Below are 21,104 nucleotides of genomic sequence, written 5' to 3'. Positions count from 1 at the left end.
ATACTTTAGATTATGTAACGATTAATGTAAATGTATAACGTCAATTTTTTAATTCTCTCTTGGAGCCGAACTCAATACTTTTAGTTTACGTGAGCCAAACTCTATACTTTAGTTTACGTGAATATGATATCTCACTGTTGAAATCTAAAGGAGGTGGCGGCATATCAACAGTTCCTAAAAATAAAGAAAAAAAAATAGTATACATCTACAATTGTTTTCCACGTATACTCATCTTACTTATACACTATAAATACTCTTAAACCCTATACCAGAATTTATCATGATCATCACCATATTAAATACATACCAACATTAGTTAATAAATTCGTTTTACGTAATATATACAAATCATTTCATCATGGTGATGGCTAAGATCCGCACCAAGTTCTACGTAGCGTTTCTTGTTGTTTTGATAGTGGTGGGATCTGTGTTACTAACCATTGAAGGAAGACCGGTCAAGGATAGTTCGAGATCCTCGACCCAATTAACAGATTCATCTGTGTTCAATGGAAGCGTAATGTCCTCGTTACCAGTCGAGTCTTCGGTACAAGATTTTTCGTGGTTAGCCACAGTGAAACAGTCCGGGCCAAGCCCAGGGGTTGGGCATCATCGATCTAAGGGCTACAAAATGTTTGGACGAGCCGAAGATTCTGGTCCAAGTCCTGGTGTTAGACACTAAAAATAACAAACCTCATGATTTGAAATTATATCGTCACACCTTTACGTACCATGTTCGATAGCCTCTAAGATGTAATATTCTCTTTTTTTGTACTTCACTACCACATGTCTCTACATAATAATCATTCAATCAAAGTCTTACTTTGAGTTTTTTAAAAAAGGATATATTATAAGCCTCGTTTTTTTTTCAAATTTGAGCCTTGCCTTTAAATAGATCTTCACAACTTTAATTCCCCAAAGACATGGAAAGTAAGGAGGTGAATCTTAAGTTCCATGGAGCACCCAATATCAAAGATTGTGGTGAATTCCTACTATAACACAATATAGCAAGGTGATTTCTAAGATATTGGTTTCTAAATTTAAATTATTGTGAACATGACGTTTTTGTTTACTAAAAGACTAGTCTTTTATTATAGTAAACAAACAGAATGTTGAAAATATCACTCGCCGTCTCGGGTACAGACCTTTTACGTTCCACACATGGGAAGCTTTCTTGGTTTGGTTGGATCTCAGAGACAACACTGCTCCAAGATGCCTCCAAAGGTTGACTGCATAGGCCACCCTATATGCAATTTGGTTAGAACGGAACAACATATACCACAACAACTCCTCCATTGATGCTCGGACTCTCTTTAAGCACTTGGATAGGCAAATTCGAGAAGCCATCTTGGCAAAACAGAACAGACGGCAATTCAAGAATCTTTTACTTGTTTAGTTGACATATGACTAGGTTTACCTACTCATGTCTTGTCAATGACAACTCCTTCCATGTTTTTTTTCTTTTTGAGCAAGGGATGAAGGCTGTATAACGCATCTGTAACTTCAGCAAACATTCGGTTTAATGTAATTCACATATTTTTCAAAAAAAAAAGAATGTTAAAAATAATAACGAAAAAGGAATTGATGGTTAATCACAAATTCATCCACCCGACCCGAGGCAAATTAATGACTTATTATAGATGTAACATTATGTAATCGAAACTATGTTAGCATCGTTTTTAATTTATTTGAAATTTGTATGTTTTAGTATGTAACCGATGTTACAATTATATCAGTAACTACATCACATCAGTTTTAAAAATGATGAACTCGTAGATTTTTTTTTTCTTTTGGGTCAAAGATGAACTCGTAAATTAGTGTTGATCTTTTCTAAGTAATGTAAGTTAATATCAATTCTAAGTACATGAATTATGTTAACACCGTTATAGTATGGATTAGCAATTTCTAGTGTTGTTCGATCATTCATACTACCAAACCGATGCGTAAATAGAATAACTCTATACATTGTACGCATCTATGAAAATGATCACTATTAAAGGAAACCATATTACTATACAGTAGGAATGCAGTCATTACTCATAACTCATAGTCATTACTCATAACTCATAAGTAAGGTGGTGAACTAAGCTATAGGAACATGTGTGAAATCATACATGTTCTTTGAAGCTTCTTTGGATGTTATTTTTCAAATTTTGGTTTGTGTGGGTAATCTAGATTAATCATAATGTCATTAAAAGATAACAACTTTTCAGAGAACTAAATATAAATCATACTCCAACTTAGATCTTTCTATAAATCATTTGTACAATCACAGCACCTAAACGTGGCCAATAATTTCCTCCATCTTTGGTTCTCCTTCAACTAGAATCCATCGGTGATCAATGGTGAAGAAGATTCTCTTTTCATCTTTAATGGGCTAATTGAGTTATTATCTTTTTCTTTTTCCAATATTTTGATGGTTCAATTCAAGTTGAGTCGTCCAGTGGATTGTAATAGTTTCTTATCTATTGTGGGCCATGTAAAACTTAATTAGTAGAAGATTCCTCATTTTCACTGTTAATTTGATTATCCTTTCTCGACGTATTAAAAAAGTTTATGATATCAATATTAGCATGCTGCATACATATCGATCTGTGTTGTATACTTGTATCCAATTATATGTTCTCTATTATATGTGGTTACTTAGCTGACAGTGTAAGTAGATCTGGACCATTTTCGCAATTGGCTCTAACCTTTTTAAAATAGGGTTCTACACTTTTAGTTAAATCAAATCAGACCATAAATTTACACCTTTTACCAACTGAGCTAGAGGAAATTTCAAAAAAATTTGGGTCGAAATATTACTTATCCCATAAACGGTGAAGCACATGGTTGGCTTGCTTGACCGCAAGCCCACTAAGTGTCAGCGCTGGCTCTGGCTCCATGCAACTAAAAATTGAAATTATAATCTATTCTTCCAGGAAAAGCAAATTAACCAAATCCAAAAATAGGATGTGAAGAGAACTAGAGAGATAAAGAACGAAAATATTCATTCAATAATGTGTATATATCTTATAAGAAAATAAGAATGGTAACAAAGTTGACGAGATTAGATAACGTACGTGACTTCCGTCGTTTCATATGTTTGTGTACATGGGCTCGAGGCCCAACGAGTTTAATAACATCGTTGTTGCACACCTTTGGTAAACGAGGTTAAAAGAGAAAACATCTTCAATGTGCACCTTGTTTACATCTGCAGTTGTTGGCTTGTTGCACACCTTTAGTAAACGAGGTCTCGTCCTGTGTAGACCTATCACATCTTCAATGTGCAGTGGTCTCCTCCAGGTTCATACCTCTTGGCAATGCAAAAAGAGACAGTGAGTAACTTTTGTGGTAGTAGGGGTGCTTATTTCCCCTGTCGCATGTGTTATGATCAGCATACGGTTTGTTTCTCATATTGGTTTTTAAAAAACTGTGCTTCCGTTTTCTCTCCATTAAAAGGACTGAGAATTTTAAAAATTACATTTTTGTTATTGAAGGTAGAGATGTTTGACATCTCACCAGGTGAGAAAGACTTGGTAACTCTTATTGCTTACTTAGGTACTTTCTTGAAGTGCATGTCTTTGAATTTCCTTTGAAAAAGTTCTTATCTACATTCATTGGCGCGCAGATGGGCTAGAGGGAAAAGATGATAAATACTTTGCCACACTTGTCAAAAACACTGTAGCTGTTTATGAGACTAACTTTCAGCCTGCTATACGCAAGAAGCCTCTGAGCTTTGATGATGTTGTGGACATGTCTTGGTCTCCTACTGAATCCATCCTTGCACAGTTGCACTATTGAAAGGTGATGGCAAGCAGAAACTTACCAACAAGGTTGTTTTTGTGCAAATCCCTGGCCAAGTGGAGCTGATGCACAAGGATGTTCTCAGCGCTAGCGACTGTAAGATGTACTTGCAGAGCAAGGGGAAGTACCTTGCTGTCCAAGTTACTCGACATAGGTGCTCTCTGTTTGACCTTTTCCGCTGCAGTGAGGAAGAATGCATTATTACAACGGGGTTCTTGAGTTGGAGGATAAAATCCCTGCTTTCGTGTGGGAGCCTAGCTAGCGGTCACAGGTTTGCTGTGATTCACGGAGACAAATCAAAGCCAGGTGTCAGTTTCTTTTCTATGAGACTCCCCAAAATCCTGGAACGGTTTCGAAGATAGCTACTTTTCAAGACAAGCAAGCCGATGCCCTCTTCTGGTCACCAAGAGGCAAGTACATAGTTCTGAAAGACTGCTTCGATGGCCACCTCGAGTTTTTCGACGTAGATAATGAACAAAGCTCCACACCGGATTGTCAACGATATCTCGTGGGATCCAACTAACTGGAAGAGTGGAAGGTATGGTACTCACTCTGATAAATGTGTTTCTTTTTATGCTATTTTATTTTAAATTTATGTGTTTTTTATACTCTTTTTCGACTCCCGAGAGATGTTGCAACCGCGGTTACACAAACCGAGAAGATTACTAAGCCAGAGTCCAAGTCCAAGAAACGTGAGATCAATGGCTTTAGTGTGTGGTCTTTCACCGGGGAACATCTTTACTGGGCATGGACATATTATCGCGTCGTATAAGTAAATATTTCAGGAAATGGTTTCCAAACTAGAATACATGCACGGATGCACCGAAATGTGCATGGCGTGGTGGCTAATGTAAACTCTCATATGGTTAATGAAAAACCAAAAAAAGAAATATCTTTTTAACTATGTTTTTGGAAGGATAAGATTTTCCTCCTGTGGGGTGTGAGAATCACCATTTTCCATTATAGAATGTTTCATAACCCCTTTTGTGTGAAATGAACTAGGATAGAGAAACTCGTTAAACATACAGAGATGTCATTCTTGCTTTATGTGTTCCATAAGTTTTTGGTCCATGTGAGGATACTGTCATGAGGAGCTGCTCTTGAACAAAGGTATAGAACCAGACGAGCCTCATAGTATCGATCCACCAAGGAGTGACCGTCGTGTTGTGAAGCCATCTTGTTCTGTGAGCACAACAAGATTCTATCTTTGATACTCACTCATTAAAAGAACATTTTAGGTTTCTCAAAATGTTAAAAAAACTGGTTCTGTGAGGCCGGAGCAGAGGATAAGGAGGCTAGTCAGATTACGTTGCCCAGCCATGCGTTTCTTACCAGGACATTAAGATCCCAGTCGAATGGATGCTTGACTCGGGAATGACAAGAAAGGTATTGCTTTCTTCCGATGAGCACCGGTTACACTCTGTTTGTCCTCTTTTTAACATAATTATAATCCTGTTAATGTGGTTATGTGGCTAATTGTAAATTCCTTTGAGAAAACACGCAAAAAAAAAAAAAAAAACTTACCACTACAACGACTTTGTTGCTTCTTTTTTTGGTAGGCCGTAGGGGACTAAGATCCCATACAATTTATTAAGAAAAAAAGTTTACAAATGAACTTGTTTTGGGATCGCAGTCCCATTAGAATCCTTTAACAACATCAAACTTAAATCAAGCAGACAAACGTCCAAATAATGAAAACCAAGTGGTAGTGAAAACGTATAGTTAGCTAATTTATCTGCAAGATGATTAGCCTCTCTATACACGTGTGAGATTCGAACTGTCCAGTTCTTTGCAAGGAAGCCATAGCACAAGCGCACTAGGAACGACAATGGATGAGAATTACTTATCCCTGTCTGAAAGAAACCAACAACTACTTCAGAGTCCACCTCTAACTCCACAAAACTCATCTGACACTCCCATGCCAAAACCAGGCCATAATAAACCCCCCATAGTTCTGCCATTGGAGCCGAGCATATACCAATGTGCAAAGCAAAACCACGGCACCATTCACCATTACTATTTCGCAAAACTCCTCCCGCAGTGGCCAAACCTGGATTACCTCTAGATGCCCCATCCGTGTTAATCTTACCCCATCCTTCCCTCGGGCGAACCCAGGAGATCAACCTTTCGACCCTACCAGATTACTTCCCAACTTCCTTTGTCTTTTGATTTGCCTGATAGATCTCTGGGCCAAGGTCTCGTAAAAACTTCACTCTATCACGACACTTACCCACAACACCAAAGACATTCCCACATCTCCACTTCCAACCCCACCAAACTGCCACTGCAAATAGTATAGACCATGGGGTACCTCCGACAATAGACTGATTCCCCAGAATCTCATAAGTCCACTCAAGTAAAGTTTGTGCAAATAAAACATCTCTCTGCTGTCTTGACACTAACCTGCTCCAAACTCCATACATGGCAGGACAGTCACGCAACATGTGGAGAATCGTCCCATCACCGCTTTGGAACTGTAACTCGTCATATACGAGCAAAAAAAGCACTCAAGTCTGGTTGCAGTGTACTATCTCTGGTTAAGGCAAAATATGCAGACTGAACCGTGAATCTCCCATCTGAGCTCTCCCCCCAAGACAACCTATCAGAAGCACCCGTAACAGTATCAACCACAACTGCTGCAAGGTGAAGCCCAATATCTGCAGAAACATAAGGCAAGATATTTTCTAGACACCAACCCATTTCACTTCTCCAAACATCACATACCCGTAATTGATCAAAATCTGCTGGTAACGGCGCCCTGACACACTCACACAGAGGAACATCCGGGAGCCACCTGTCAGTCCAAAACCGAGCAGTTCTCCCATCACCCAGAACCCACCGCAAACGAGGAACCAGAACCTCCCTGATCCCCGAAGCTACACCTCTCCAGGTAGACGACCAAGTACTCTTGGAAACAAGCCAGGAAATATCATGTACATCTGTCACCTTGTACTTACTGCGCAACACTCGAGACCACAGACCAGACGTATCATTCATCAATCTCCAACCAATCTCAGATAAAAGTGCTTTATTCATGTCACGGGCAGATCAAATACCCAGACCTCCATCCCTCTTTGGTTTACAAACCTTTTCCCAAGCAAGTAAATGTTGCTTCTTCTTCACAGCACTGCTCCCTCACAGGAAGGATCTAGATATCTTATCCAATGCATCTAGAGACGCTTTCGGTAAAGCGATGGTACTCATGGTATAAACAGGGATGGAGGATAAGACAGCCTTAGTCAAAGTCATCCTACCTGCTAGACTTAACACACGACCCCTCCAACCCAACAAGCGAGAAGCCACTCTATCCAGAACTTCACCAAAAGTTGCTTTATTTATTCTTTTCTGTAAAATAGGTATTCCCAAATATTTCCCCAAGTCACGTGTAAAGCTTATTCCACTCGCCTCACTAATTAGTGTTGCCTTATCACGGTGCACATTCTCAGAGAAAAAATCTTCGATTTCTCTAAACTGACCTTTTGTGCCGAAGCAGCGCAGAACCTCTCCAAAACCCTCCGTATGACACGAACCTGAGTCACTGAAGCTTCAGCAAAAAGAATCAGGTCATCAGCAAACAACATATGAGAGAGTTTAGGCCCCCCACGAGAAAGACTAATAGGTTTCCACTCTCTAGATCCAACTGCTATCTCTATTTGGTGGCACAACCGCTCCATACAAAGCACAAAGAGATAAGAAGACAAGGGATCTCCTTGTCTCAAACCTGTTGATGGTGTGAAAGCCTCAGACTTCTCCCCATTCCACAACACAGTCATAGATGGACCTTTGACACATTGCATAATCCATCTTATCCAAACATCCGGGAATCAAGCTGCATGGAGCATGTCTTCCAGAAAATACCATCGGATACGGTCATAAGCTTTCTCCAAGTCAAGTTTTAAAAACATCCACCCTTTCCTACCCTTCTTTCGTCTCATAGAGTGAACAGTTTCCTGCACAACTACAATGTTATCAGCACTCAATCTCTCAGGGATAAAACTTGCTTGCGCTGGTCCGATTAATTGTGGCATCACCTCCTTTAACCGCATAACCATGGCCTTTGTGATCGTTTTAAATAAAACGTTACACAAGCTAATAGGTCTAAACTGAGAAATCTTCTCCGGTTTGTCCACTTTAGCAATCAATGCTACCAACACATCATTCAAGCCACCAGGAAGTAAACCCGTCTCAAAAAACCGCAAGACAAACCTGGACACTGAGTCATCCACCGTCTCCCAACAGTCCTGATAAAAGACAGGTTGGAAACCATCTGGTCCCGGGGCCTTAAAACAACCCATACCGCTTATTGATTTCTCTACATCGGCCCTGACAAACGGTTTAGTTAGACTCGACAGCTCAGGCCGGGATAATACAGTAAAACCCGCCGAAGGTAAAGCCTCCACAACCTCCTCCACATGTTGCATTGAGTAGAATCACTTATAATAATTCACTGCGAGAACCTCTAACTCTTTGGAATCTGAAATCCAGGTCCTCGTGTCATCCCTTAGCATCTCAACCTGATTCCTTCTCCTTCGAATGACTGTCGAGGTTTGAAAGTAGCTAGTATTTCGATCACCCAACACGAACCACTTCTCTCTAGATTTTTGGAACCAAATCAGCTCTTCTTGTTCCAGGACTACCTCAAACTCTTTCAACAAAACCTCCTCTTGATCCAAGAGGACATCTGTTTGATGCACATCTAACAAATCCTGGACAGCCTGAATCTCTGCCACTAGTTTATCTTTCCGCTGTTGTACATTCCCAAAGACCTCTTTATTCCACCGTTTGAGATGTACTCGCAAGCCATTGAGCGCCTGAGGAGTAGACACATCACTATTCCAAGAGTTTTGTAATAACTCCTTGAAGCCCGGATGACTCAGCCAGGCTGTCTCAAAGCGAAAGGGCCTCCTACTCGGGTCACTTCTCACCTCTGGACACAACTGAATGTAAAGAGGTGCATGGTCGGAGGATAAGAAAGGTAAGTGGGTAACCGAGGCCTCCTGCCATTTCAATCTAGACTGAGGACAGCAAAGAATTCTATCCAACCGTTTGGCAACAAAAGTGCTCTCTACACGCCCTCTTTTCCAGGTAAAGCGATTCCCTTTGAACCCCATATCAATGAGAGCTAACTCATTAATCCATTCACTGAAAGACAAAGAATCCTGAGAGAATTGCCCATCACCTCCAGTACGTTCATCAGCTCTGACAATGGTGTTAAAATCACCACCACTAATGATTGGTTCGGTAATCCCCTGAATAACGTCCTTCAGCTGACCCCAAAGACCACTCCGCCGACTAACAGTGGGGGCCGCGTAAACTGCAATCAAATGCACCACCTCTAACCCATCGACAATCCTAGCATGAATGTACTGATCCGAAGAATTCACAACTGTCACAACGCCTATTCCAGATCGCCAAAGCAGCCACAAACCACCACTTTGTCCCACCGCATCAACCCGAAACACATTCTCAAATCCCAAATTCTGACATATCCGATGTGCTCTATCGCCCCCCTGCGTGAGTCTCAAAAATCGCAACCATATCTGACTTCCACTTCTTCAACAGATAATGCAAGGATCTCCGAAAATTGGGTTTGTTAGCCCCCCGACAATTCCACATTAAGCAATTCATCATCCTTCTGCTCCAAACTATCCACATCTGAATCACCGGGGCAACTTGTTAAGCAGCCCTAACCACTGCCTCCTCCGCCGGCGGAACAATCTGCATACCATCTTCCCTATCCGCCGAAAACTCTGCCGTATCCGGGTTGGAAATCGCCACCTCATCACCCCCAGATGTGACACCCTTCTCCGATACCAAACCCGTCGTCTGTTCCGTGACAAAAGCTCCTCTGGATTGACCAACTTGCCCTAATTCCGTTCTCAGTCGTTTACCCGATTCTAACAAGGTAAGCAAGTCTTGATGCGGGCCAAAAATCAAACCGCATGAAGGCTTAGTGGGCTTAAACCGGGATTTAGGCCCAATGAGTTTAGGTCCATTATTCGCACCAGTTTTAACAGGCTCAGCCCGTTTTTCCTGGAAAGCCCCTTTGAAACCATCTTTTTGATTTTCCAAACTCCCTCCAAACATCCTCTCCGTTCCTTGCGCAAACTTCTTACCTTTTCTTGATGATCCATGGATCATCGCATTTTCCTTATCCTCCTCTCTACCTTGACCAACCTCCTTATCTCCCACAGATACCGTATATATCCCTAACCCACCAAATCTGTTAGAAATGGCAATATTCTCGAAAACCTTAGAAATCGGAATCTCCCAAGATTGACGATCACGATTACCACCGGTGTTCACCTTAGGTAAGTTTTCCTTATTTGCCACCAGACCAGATTTCCGTCCCCCCCCCCCTGACCAACAACCGTAAACCCGTCATCTATCGGGGCCTCACCACTTGACGCAGGTATCACCGGTGATGATGCAGCGACCAATTCCCGATCTCTAATCGTGTGAGGACAATTATGTACCAAATGACCATAAATCCCACACCTTGAACAAATAGCGGACAAGCCTTCATATGAAACAAAGTATCGATCACCGTTGACCATCACCGTCTCTTTCAAAGGTTTTTTCAAATTCACCTCCACACAAACCCTCGCAAAGCGAGCCCTCTCAAAATTCAAAGTAGTCAGATCTACCTTAATTGGATTACCAAGGCCTTCAGCAATTGCCATTAAAATAGATCTATGGTAAAAGTGCACCGGTAAGTTAGACAAACGAATCCACACCGGAGTAGTAGTTATTTCATCCCGCAACGGATCAAAATTAGGAGACCAGGCTTGCGTTAAAAGGTAACTACCAAACATTCGCCAAGGACCTCCTGTCAATGCCACCATGTACTCAGCCTCCACATCAAATCGGATCATAAAGTATTGACGAGGAAGATCCAACACAGACATCGCACCCACTGGCTTCCACATTTCCTTAAGCCGCTTAGTCAACACGGACACCGAAACATGAAGCCCTAACACCTTCAAAATCATATAGTTTTTCTGCAAACCATACATTGCCTCCAAAACCTCATTACCAATCGTAATCACCGGCTCACCATCCTCTCCATTCGGAAAAGCCAGACTCACCCTCTCCTTCACAAAAGCATCATTTAGAACATCCTCTGGATGAGACATCCCCATAGAGTTCCTCCCTGTCAAAGTTCTCACCCACGCCTTCTGACCATCTGGTGGATCACCGGAGGGTCGATCTCTAACTCCCGCATCAAACATAGTCTCATCAAGATCACCCGTAGGCAAAACCTAGCCACACCTTCTCGAGTCGTCATTATGCGTTACGACTTTGTTGCTTCTTTGATCCTTCTCTAAGTATATCATGTGTAGATGTAAGTCCATAGCTTGGATCATATAACTCAATAGCACAAGTCAAAGTCTTTTAAGCAAAAAAGAAAAAAGAAAAAAAAGCCATGTGCATGAACAATCATGTTTACCATTATCAAATAAGAATCATTTTCCCAAGTCAATACCAATTTTTGTGTTCTTTTTTTTCTTCTCCCCGTATTAAATTATTAAAGTTTCCACCAATAGAAGTCAACAAGGTTACGAAGTCATTCTTTTTTGTTTAGTTGAGGTTATAAATAAAACTAACTTGCGGATATAATTTAATCGGATTCAATTTTAATTTGGTCGAATATATTCCCAAGTTACTCTATAGACAAACAAGCTTTGGTAAAGGATTATATAGTACACAAAATTGTTGCATATAATACTATATGTTAGATATATTTAATTGTTCGCTGAATACAGAGTGATATGGTTCTCACAAGCCACTCCTAAGTTGCTTTTCTTATTTGGTTAATTTTCAAGAAGAGAGTTGCAACAAGGGAAAAAATGCAGCAATGGTCTCCACAGGCTAATGCAAGCTGTATCTTCTACAATCACTCATTTGAGATAAGAGACTACCTTTTTTTCAATGTTCTTATTCACAGTTGGTGTGGGAAGGGTTAGTCAAAAAGCTCCTCGCAGACAAATACACAAATCACTGGCAAGAAGTTCTTTCTCTTCTTGCGGGTAATGCTCTTGATAAAATGTTAAGATTCATCCTGGGTTATGCTTTTCAAATTACCATTTACCTACTTTGGAGAGAAAGGAATGGAAGACGACATGGTGAACACCCATTAACGGCAGAGCACCTGATTAAGCAGATCGACAAGTATGTCCGCAACCACACTTAAAGGAGGTCAAAGCACATCCATTCAAGTTTGGTTTGAAGCTAGATTCTACTGAATGTTTTATTTTCAAACTGTTTTAAAGTTTTTTGCCACATAAACTTTGTAAAACGTTTATTTTTCTTTTGAATATAATTTAACACTAAATTCAAAATATATATATATATATATATATATATATTTAATTGTTCGCCAATGATATTAATTAACCAAGTTATGTCAAATTTACTCGTATATAGTTGTGTAGATTTGAAGTCAAATATGATTTTAATTTGAATGGTGGTTAAATCTCAAGAATGTTTTATAAACTTCAATAGATAAATAACGATGCACACTCATAGGTCCATGGTCTAAAGATGAAAGAACCATGACAGTAGAGCTAGTTTCATTAATACGAATAAACCAATCAATATATTAATTAGACAAATTTATGTATATGCAACATTATATTGCCATGTTGTATTATAAATAAAAATTGCAAGATAGATGTTACGAAAATTTCAAACTTGTTCAAGTTGCATAGGAATCAACCTTTATATAAACCAAACCTTCATTCTAATCCTTTTTCACAAAACCAAACAAAAGTGTAGTAAACCCTTTATTTTCAAACCCTAATCACTTCTCTTTGTTTTACGAAATGGGTCGAGTACCAGATCAAACTCAGAGTCCAAGGATAAACAATAACTTTAATCCGGTCTTCCATGCACAACATGAACCACCGGTTGACGAGAAACGGGTTGTGCAAGCTGAGCAGAGATATCTCAATAATGGTGGAATGTTAACCAACCAAACCAAGAACCAGTGAGACCAGGCCAACCTACGTATATCAATCAAGGCCCAACAATTAACCAACCATATGGAGTATCAATGGCCGGACCGGTCCATACTCAACCATCGAACTGGACTTCAAGCCTATTTGATTGCATGAACGACAGCGAAAATGGTTAGTGATCATTTTTTTTTTTTTGAATAATTCTATTTTGAAGGTCCATCATTTACATTACAATATGATTCTTATTTCTTTTTTTTGTGTGTTATGAATCAGCTCTCATCACATGTTGCTTTCCATTCGTCACGTTCGGACAGATCGCAGAGGTTATCGATGAAGGAGCGACCAGTAAGTATACATGCATTATCGATTTTCTTTTAGTATGTGCAATTGCTGCATTGGATCGAAGACGAATATAATTCAAAAATAAAAATATTCAATTCGTTAGCAAATATATCATGTTTAGCAAAAAAATTGAACATAACGTTCTACTTTTATACTATCTGGTCTTGTATACATATAAATATAACACGTATATAAAATTGTAGGCGCATGCATAAAGATATATAGTATGATTGCTGTAAGAAAAAACCATCAGATTATGATTGTCAAATTGGACAAAAATTGCGGGATAATAAAATACAAAAATTTATTATAATCACAAGATCGTTCGAAATCGTGATTTACGCTAATTTTGAATTGTAAAACCAAGATAGATTTTTGTAGGTTTACGTATATACGTGTGATGTGTAGGTTGTGGGACGGCTGGAATGTTGTATGGATTGATATGTTGTTTGTTTGCGATACCGTGTGTGTATACATGCACATTCCGGACCAAGCTCCGAAGCAAGTACGGGTTACCAGATGCTCCAGCTCCAGATTGGATCACTCATTGCTTTTGTGAATATTGTGCTCTTTGCCAAGAATATCGTGAACTCAACAATCGTGGCCTTGATCCTTCCATTGGTAAAACCATCCAGCTCTTAGATCTCTCTAAAAATAATCTCAACTTACTGTATAAAGTATTTTATTAAACGATTTATTTGACTTAAAATTGTATATCATATATTGGTGTATATAGGATGGATTGGCAATGTGCAAAAGCAGCGAATGGGTCAGCAACAAGAGATGATGGCTCCTCCGACCTGTCTACGAATGATGGGTTGACTTGGATAAAAATATTTTACACCAATATGCTCCTTATTTGAGTTATTTCCTCTCTCTCTTTCTTCTCTATGTTATTTGTTTTATTTCACGACCAAGATATAATGTCAGTGAGGCTTTTTTTTTTTTTTTTTTTTTTTTTGTGGGTGGGCATGAGCTCTATACGCCATAGTTGTTGTTGCTATATACAATTTCTTATTATATCATGTTTGTGTGAATCACTGAATCTACATATTTATCTTTTCAATTCTAATCTATCTTTAAGGGCAAGAACATCTAGCCGGCAATCATCTCCAACCTGCATGAATACAAGAAAGATTCATCAGATTCACAGTAACCAATTGTGCAGCATATGAACATCTAGAAATGATCAGACATTTCAATCATGAAGACATAAATGACAGAGCAGAGAAAACAAAACAAATGACTCTGATCAGACATTTCAATCATGAAGACATAAATGACAGAGCAGAGAAAACAAAACAAATGACTCTCACCTCTCCACTATCATAACAATCCATGGTGAATCGATTAACATGAACTTCGATATTGAGAAAAGAAAAACAATTAGGGAAGACATCACCCATGGCACAATTTAGCCCTTCAAGGAACTGTGACCGAGCCTCTAAAGTAATCTTTGTGGATGTATAAATCTCTCAGCATTCCGTCAAGATTCCCTCAAAGTGAGACTGAGAGACCTCTTCTGACTCGCTCTCAACATATATCGAGAACAAAAGTGCTTAGTTAGTCTTTTTGATGAGAAGAATTCACCTCTTGACTCTCAAAATCAGTAGACATGAAAAACAGTTCTCACTACCAAACACAGCACATACCCATTGCAATCTAGATCAGTGCAACAACTGAATTACGGACAAGTGCAGTTTTATGACTAATGGTGGCTGAACGACAAGATGAGATGATACGCATTGCCTTATATTCTATCAAAGAATTGGTCCTTTATATTCACTATTCAGACAAGATGTCCCAAAAGGAGAAGCACTAGATGTCCCACAAGGAGAAGGACTATAACATTACAGAGACAGAATTCTACATCACATTACCAAACTATATAGCACAAGTCACATAACAGTTTTCTGTTCAATATTGTTTGATACCAAAAAAGAAAAACCAACGTCTAACACTTTATTTCATCTCATTTTTTACAGCGTTGATACATTTTTATTCTGTTTTTAGATAAGAATATTATTATATCTATGCTGAATTTAATATCAATAGAAATATGTATTATCAATTATCAAATTAGAAGTATTAATAAAACCATTGTTCCGTAGTAAAGGTTCAACACACTACTAGTTAACAAATATGTCGGAAAGGAAAAATAAAATATATAGAAAATGTAAAGAAACAAAATCGTTTAATATATTAATATTTCATATGGTAGTTATATTGTTTATGTTTTTGTTTTTTTCTTTGTTGGTAAGTGATGGTATAAAGTCATAACTGATAATCCAGAAGACAACTACATGATGATTTTACTGCAAGAGGAAACGGCACAGCTTTTATTTATAGGAAATCGAAATACAAAAAGAATCACAACTTATTAAAAACGGTTGGCACACAATCCTGTAAACAGAACATGAATGGACTGTCATAAAGAGACTAAAAACATCCTAAATAAAAATAAACTAGCCACTGCAAAACCGGAATTATTGATGAGGAAGTTCTCTCGTGCTGTTTCAAAGGTGGTTGAGGTAAAAAGAAGCGTTACCTCGTCCTTGCTGCACAAGGAAGCGTTCCTTCAACCTCAACTTCTTTACTCTCAACGTCGTGCTTTGATTCCTTATGTGTGTTCTCGCTTGCCTCTTCAATTCCTCAAAACTTTAGAAAGAGACATTGTTATTTGCAGAGAAGAGTGAATTCGCAATAACAACTGAGCAAGAAAGAATTGGGAGAATCACGGAAACAACCCAATTAAGAGAGAATGTCACAAAAACTTGAAGAGAGAGAAACAAACTTACAAAGGCTCTGTTTGATTCCCTTAGTTAAAACGTCGTCGTTCAGCTCACAATTTTGGATAGACATTTTCTGATTTTCATCATCCCAAACCGAATCAAACCAGATTTTTTTTTTTTTTTTTTTTCCAATTCGAATTGTTCAAAATGACGAAGAAATTTATCAAATTACTGTATAGTAATGACTTTATCTTGTTGAATAATTTTAATTGAATGCGACTATAGTTACAAACCCAAAATTGAATAATAACCTATGGTAGAAATGAGATCCCAATCCAAACGTTTGTGTAAAGAATTAACATTAAAGATTTAAGACGTACCACCATTTGTTTAATATATTACTAATATTTACATGTTGAAACTTGAAATACATTGTTTGTATTCTTTCTTCTTTTCGTTTTTTTTTTTATATAAAGGAGATCGGATTGGGACCTCATTTTACCATTGGTTATTGATTCAATTATGGGTTTTAAATATAGACACCTATGAATTATGATATATTTGTCATTCTTCATCATTTGTTTAATATATATTACACGTTTTTCCATATGTAATTTGTATTCGTGTAAAACAAAAAATGATACTTATCAATTAATATAAAAAATTGTATACAGCTACCGCATGTAACTGTTTGCAAATAAAATGTTTTAAACTTTTGGTTTGTCAAATATATATTCCCTCTGTTTCACATAGATTATGTTTTAGAGAATATTGTTTGTCTCTAAAAAATTGATATTTTAAATATTTTTAATATTAAAAATGTAGAAAAGTGGAAAAATAGATAAAATATCAATAAAATAAATCATTAGACAGATACATGAGTGGCCATAAATAAAAACAAATAAATTATTAGAAAAAATAAAAAATAAATTAATTACATTCTCTCTTTGTCTTAATATGTGTGACAAATACTAAACATCAATTTATCAAAGACAGAGAGAGTATATACTAGTTAGAATCCGTGCTAGAGCACAAGTTGAAATTTTTTTTATTTATATTAGAATTTTAGAATAAAATATAATTTATATGATTGTTTTTAAAAGTTTTTTTAGATAAAATATTATGCAATAAAATCATATGCTAATTATGATGACTTGAAAAAAACACATATTTTGTAAGTTTTATATTGTTAATTTTGTAATGTTATGTATGAGAAATAGATATGTTTGTTGTTTGTTTTTATTTTAATTTTTTGAACATATTTGGTGAAAATTTTTTTATATGATCCTTACTTAAGTAAGATTTTAACCAATTAATCTATAAAGGTTTTTTAGCCAACCTAGAATTAATTTATAACCTATTTTGTAACCAACTTATAAAAATTATATAGTCCACTAAAAAAAGTTGTGTACTTGAAGGAATATAGAAAGAGGATGATTGACCAGTGACCAATTTCAGAAGTTTACAAAATACAGTATGATATTCTTTAACAGATTCGATCAGTATCCATTGTCTCCCTTATCGCTAAAAGCAATGAAGGAAGCTGGATACGAGACAATGACTGTTGTGCAGAAAGCTACTCTTCCTGTAATTCTCAAAGGTATGTGTTTCTCTTATATTTTTTTTTAATGGTGCTTATTGGATCAATGTTGCAGAAAGAAACAACACTATGATTTAGGAAATTGTGATTCTTCCATGGTGCTTTATATGATCACAACCTGTTTCAGCCTAGCTATCCAGTAGTAGAAAGAAAAGCTCACAAACATTGTGAACCTCAATTATACTTAAAAAACTTATCTTAATTTCCTTGGTTTCTTTGGCATTTCTACTTTTTCCAGGCAAAGATGTCCTAACTAAGGCCAAAACAGGAACTGGGAAAACTGTAGCGTTTTTGGTGAGACATACCATACACTAAGTTGGACATTTGGTAATGGATTGAACCTGTATTTGGTATCTGTGCTTATTCTGCTGATGTTTATTTTTTAAGCTTCCATCAATTGAAGTCGTTGTCAAATCTCCTCCTACAAGCCCGGATAATAAGCGACCCCCATTTCTTGCGCTTGTGATATGCCCAACTAGAGAACTTGCCAATCAAGCTGCTACAGAAGCAAACACCTTGTTAAAGTATCATCCAACTATCGGTGTTCAAGTTGTGATTGGAGGCACAAGACTTGGTTTAGAGCAAAAGCGCATGCAAACAAATCCTTGTCAGGTGAGTATTGTTTCCTTTGGTTTATATAGTTGAGGCTCATCTTTGGAGCTAATCCTTAAAGTTCCTCCAATATCGTAACTATAATTTGAAATTTTCAGATTTTAGTGGCTACACCTCGAAGGCTCAAAGACCATATCGAGAACACGCCAGGATTTGCGACAAGGTTAAAGGGTGTGAAAGTTCTTGTGCTTGATGAAGCTGACCACCTTTTAGACATGGGTTTCCGCAAGGACATTGAGAGGATAATTTCCGCTGTTCCTAAGGAGAGACAAACTTTTCTGTTTTCCGTCACAGTACCTGAAGAGGTCTGTCTCATTTTCTTGCATGAGTAGTTTGATTTTTGTTGCGATAGTCTCCTGTTGTAATGGGTCTTGGTTTGTATTTTTCTGGTGAAAAGGTCCGCCAAATATGCCTTATTGCTCTGAGGCGGGATCACGAGTTTGTCAACTGTGTTCACGAAGGCACTGGTGAGACGCATCAACAGGTCAGACAAACGCACATGATTGCACCTCTGGACAGACATTTCTGTCTTCCGTACACACTTCTTCGCGAACACATAATGGATAATGTGGACTATAAGGTAAAACCGGCGCCTATTGCAGACCCTGATGACAACCTCTTGTTCCTGAAGGTCATTGTCCTCTGTACAACTGCAATGGTTACAAAATTAGTGGCTGATCTACTTGGTGAGCTAAACTTAAATGTGAGAGAGATTCATTCTAGAAAACCACAGAGTTACAGGACAAGGGTTTCTAATGAGTTCCGAAAATCCAAGGGTTTGATTCTGGTAACTTCTGATGTATCTGCTCGAGGAGTCGATTACCCTGATGTGACCCTTGTTTTACAGGTAAAATCTATCATACAATATTATAATACTCTTACCTAAACTTCAACTAAAGACTGTTTTTCTTGGAGTTAACAGAAATTGTAAGCATTTGTTTACTTCTACCAGGTGGGATTGCCAAAAGACAGAGAACAATATATACACAGACTCGGTAGAACCGGGAGAAAAGGAAAGGAAGGAGAAGGCATATTGTTGTTGGCACCATGGGAGGAGTACTTTCTATCATCTCTGAAGGACTTACCCATCACTAAGTCTTCTTTGCCAGCAATAGACTCCGAAACTGTGAAAAAGGTTAGCCCTTTCCATCACCTTTTACATTGTATACCAATACCAATCTCTTAGTTTGATTAGCTGATGTGTATGAGAAACTTTGCAACTGGAACACAAACAGGTGCAAAAGGCTCTTTGCCATGTGGAAATGAGGAACAAGGAGGCAGCGTATCAGGCTTGGTTGGGTTACTATAACTCACAAAAGATGATTGGAAGAGACAAAGACAGGCTTGTGGAGTTGGCAAACGAATTTAGTCATAGTATGGGGTAATACAATACAATTTGATTATTCACTAAAAATAAAAGCTGGCGGCCCACTTTGGACGTTAAATCAGCCCATTATTTTGTTAACCGACTAAAATCGGAAAATCGAAGTGTATATATATATTGCTACTACTTGCTAGGTTTACCCAATATCTCTAGTTTTTAACATATCTTTTACTTTGTTGAATCGGCAAATCATGAGTTCATCATCTCCCATATCGATTAACGATCTCACCAGTTCCTTGGCTAACCCGCCGCGCCTCCTATTCACCATCGTAGAAAACGGCAACGAAAACGCAAAAGCCTGCGGTGTGTGGAGCTTCTTCTCATCACCTCAGCTTGAGAATCCATATGAGAAATCATCGTCGACGACTCTTGTAGCAGCGGCTGAATTCCATGTGAGATTCTCTCCAAACAATCTACTGATCAATCATGATTATGACCTAAAATATTGTTCATGTGGCTACGTCTCTGGCTTGTTCTATATCTATGGTAATAGATACCAGGCTAGACCTCTGATATGTAACCCCATCACGGGACGGTATGCAATCTTACCTGATAGGTATATTTACCGAAAGGCGTATAGCTTTTTCGGGTTTGACCCGATTGAGAAGCAATACAAGGCATTGTTCCATGGCTTATTACTGTGGTCCTGGCCATAATAAAATTCTTACACTTGAAGATGGAGATTTGACGTGGAGAAGGATCAAATGTCCCTTACGACATGATATTAAGAGTGATGGGGTATGCATCAACGGGGTTTTGTATTACTTGGGTGATACGTCAGATTGTTTTAATGATGCTCATGTTGTGACGTCTGATTATGTGATAGTGTGTTTTGATGTTAGGTCTGAAAAGTTCACCTTTATTGATGTAGAAAGGTTTTGTCGATTGATTAACTATAAAGGAAAATTAGCTGTGGTCTATTGGGAGGATGATGAAGACATTTATCAAAAGTGTTTTTATGGAAAAGATATTGATGAGTATTTGGAGGAAAATCTCGATGTTGATGCCACTAATGAGTTGCGTGTGTTGGTTTTAGAGGACGTTGAGACACAGGAATGGTCGAAATATGAATACACTTGGACCGATGATAGATTCTTCCGTCGTCAGGTTTCCATGGCTGGTGCGACTGCTTCAGGTGAAATAGTGTTTTCGATGAGAAAGTATGCATCTAAACAATCGTTTTATGTTTTCTACTTCAATCCCGAAACGAAGACTCTCCAACGTGTTGAAATCCAAGGTTTTGGTGAAGCGTTTAAGAAACCTTGTAGTGTTCGCACCTTTGTAAACCACGTAGAGGATCTTAATCTTAACGATTTAGAAGTACTCAGGTCTGTCCACCCTCCACTGGAGAAGCCAGAATATGTAGAAGATTCAGAATCAGACTGAGAAGTGAGAAGGGACGTACGATATGTCGATGTCATCACTTTCTGCTCTTAATTTATCTATGCTTCTTTTTCGTTTTTTTGTCAACCTAAATTATCTATTCGTTTTTGCTCTTTTGATATGTACCCTTTTCATTTTCAATAATAAAAGTAAGTTTTCTTTCAAATCCGTGTTCTTCATTGAAATCGATGCTTGGAGTTGGAGATTCAATATTTTAATTTTGATTCGTTTTCTAGGTTTTGTATTAACAAGTATCCGACAGTCTTTCTGAATGAATTTGAATTCGGTTTATATAGTAGTAGGCAGTG

General features: G+C 38.1%; 4 protein-coding genes and 2 pseudogenes across 4 annotated transcripts; 5 read left to right on the top strand and 1 right to left on the bottom strand.

Annotated features, from left to right (window-relative positions):
* On the top strand, nucleotides 305-773 carry LOC104742514. The gene has a single exon (XM_010463528.1). It carries the CDS (start codon nucleotides 359-361, stop codon nucleotides 677-679), a length of 321 nt encoding a protein of 106 aa, XP_010461830.1. The 5' UTR covers nucleotides 305-358; the 3' UTR covers nucleotides 680-773.
* LOC104743995 lies at nucleotides 3,300-4,250 on the top strand (annotated as a pseudogene).
* Nucleotides 8,214-11,015, bottom strand: LOC104743994. The gene is made up of 3 exons (XM_010465025.1): nucleotides 10,155-11,015; nucleotides 9,475-10,089; nucleotides 8,214-9,293 (listed from the first exon to the last, which is right to left on the bottom strand). The coding sequence occupies exons 1-3, from the start codon at nucleotides 11,013-11,015 to the stop codon at nucleotides 8,214-8,216; spliced, it is 2,556 nt and encodes an 851-aa protein (XP_010463327.1).
* On the top strand, nucleotides 12,609-13,989 carry LOC104742513 (protein PLANT CADMIUM RESISTANCE 6-like). The gene is given in 5 exon segments (XM_010463527.2): nucleotides 12,609-12,744; nucleotides 12,747-12,914; nucleotides 13,017-13,088; nucleotides 13,494-13,706; nucleotides 13,822-13,989. Coding segments are annotated over 5 exon segments (675 nt in total). The 3' UTR covers nucleotides 13,908-13,989.
* On the top strand, nucleotides 17,255-19,557 carry LOC104742512 (DEAD-box ATP-dependent RNA helicase 31-like). Its single transcript, XM_010463526.2, has 7 exons — nucleotides 17,255-17,417; nucleotides 17,656-17,711; nucleotides 17,805-18,029; nucleotides 18,128-18,334; nucleotides 18,427-18,876; nucleotides 18,982-19,164; nucleotides 19,265-19,557. The coding sequence occupies exons 1-7, from the start codon at nucleotides 17,294-17,296 to the stop codon at nucleotides 19,412-19,414; spliced, it is 1,395 nt and encodes a 464-aa protein (XP_010461828.1). The 5' UTR covers nucleotides 17,255-17,293; the 3' UTR covers nucleotides 19,415-19,557.
* Nucleotides 19,605-20,805, top strand: LOC104743993 (annotated as a pseudogene).

This window comes from Camelina sativa, chromosome 14 (genome assembly GCF_000633955.1).
Source record: "Camelina sativa cultivar DH55 chromosome 14, Cs, whole genome shotgun sequence".
In the NCBI taxonomy this organism is placed as follows: Eukaryota; Viridiplantae; Streptophyta; class Magnoliopsida; order Brassicales; family Brassicaceae; genus Camelina; species Camelina sativa.
This window is presented reverse-complemented; position numbering and strand designations above follow the sequence as displayed.

Bases quoted from the DNA above. Each gene is read 5' to 3' on its own strand.
- LOC104742514 (XM_010463528.1), top strand. From the start codon at position 359: ATGGTGATGGCTAAGATCCGCACCAAGTTCTACGTAGCGTTTCTTGTT.
- LOC104743994 (XM_010465025.1), bottom strand. From the start codon at position 11,015: ATGTTTGATGCGGGAGTTAGAGATCGACCCTCCGGTGATCCACCAGAT. The intron at 10,090-10,154 runs GTTGTTGGTCAG...AACTTACCTAAG, and splicing joins CGATAGATGACGGGTTTACG to GTGAACACCGGTGGTAATCG. The intron at 9,294-9,474 runs GTTAGGGCTGCT...AGACTCACGCAG, and splicing joins CGCCGGCGGAGGAGGCAGTG to GGGGGCGATAGAGCACATCG.
- LOC104742512 (XM_010463526.2), top strand. From the start codon at position 17,294: ATGATATTCTTTAACAGATTCGATCAGTATCCATTGTCTCCCTTATCG. The intron at 17,418-17,655 runs GTATGTGTTTCT...TACTTTTTCCAG, and splicing joins TCTTCCTGTAATTCTCAAAG to GCAAAGATGTCCTAACTAAG. The intron at 17,712-17,804 runs GTGAGACATACC...TTATTTTTTAAG, and splicing joins GGAAAACTGTAGCGTTTTTG to CTTCCATCAATTGAAGTCGT.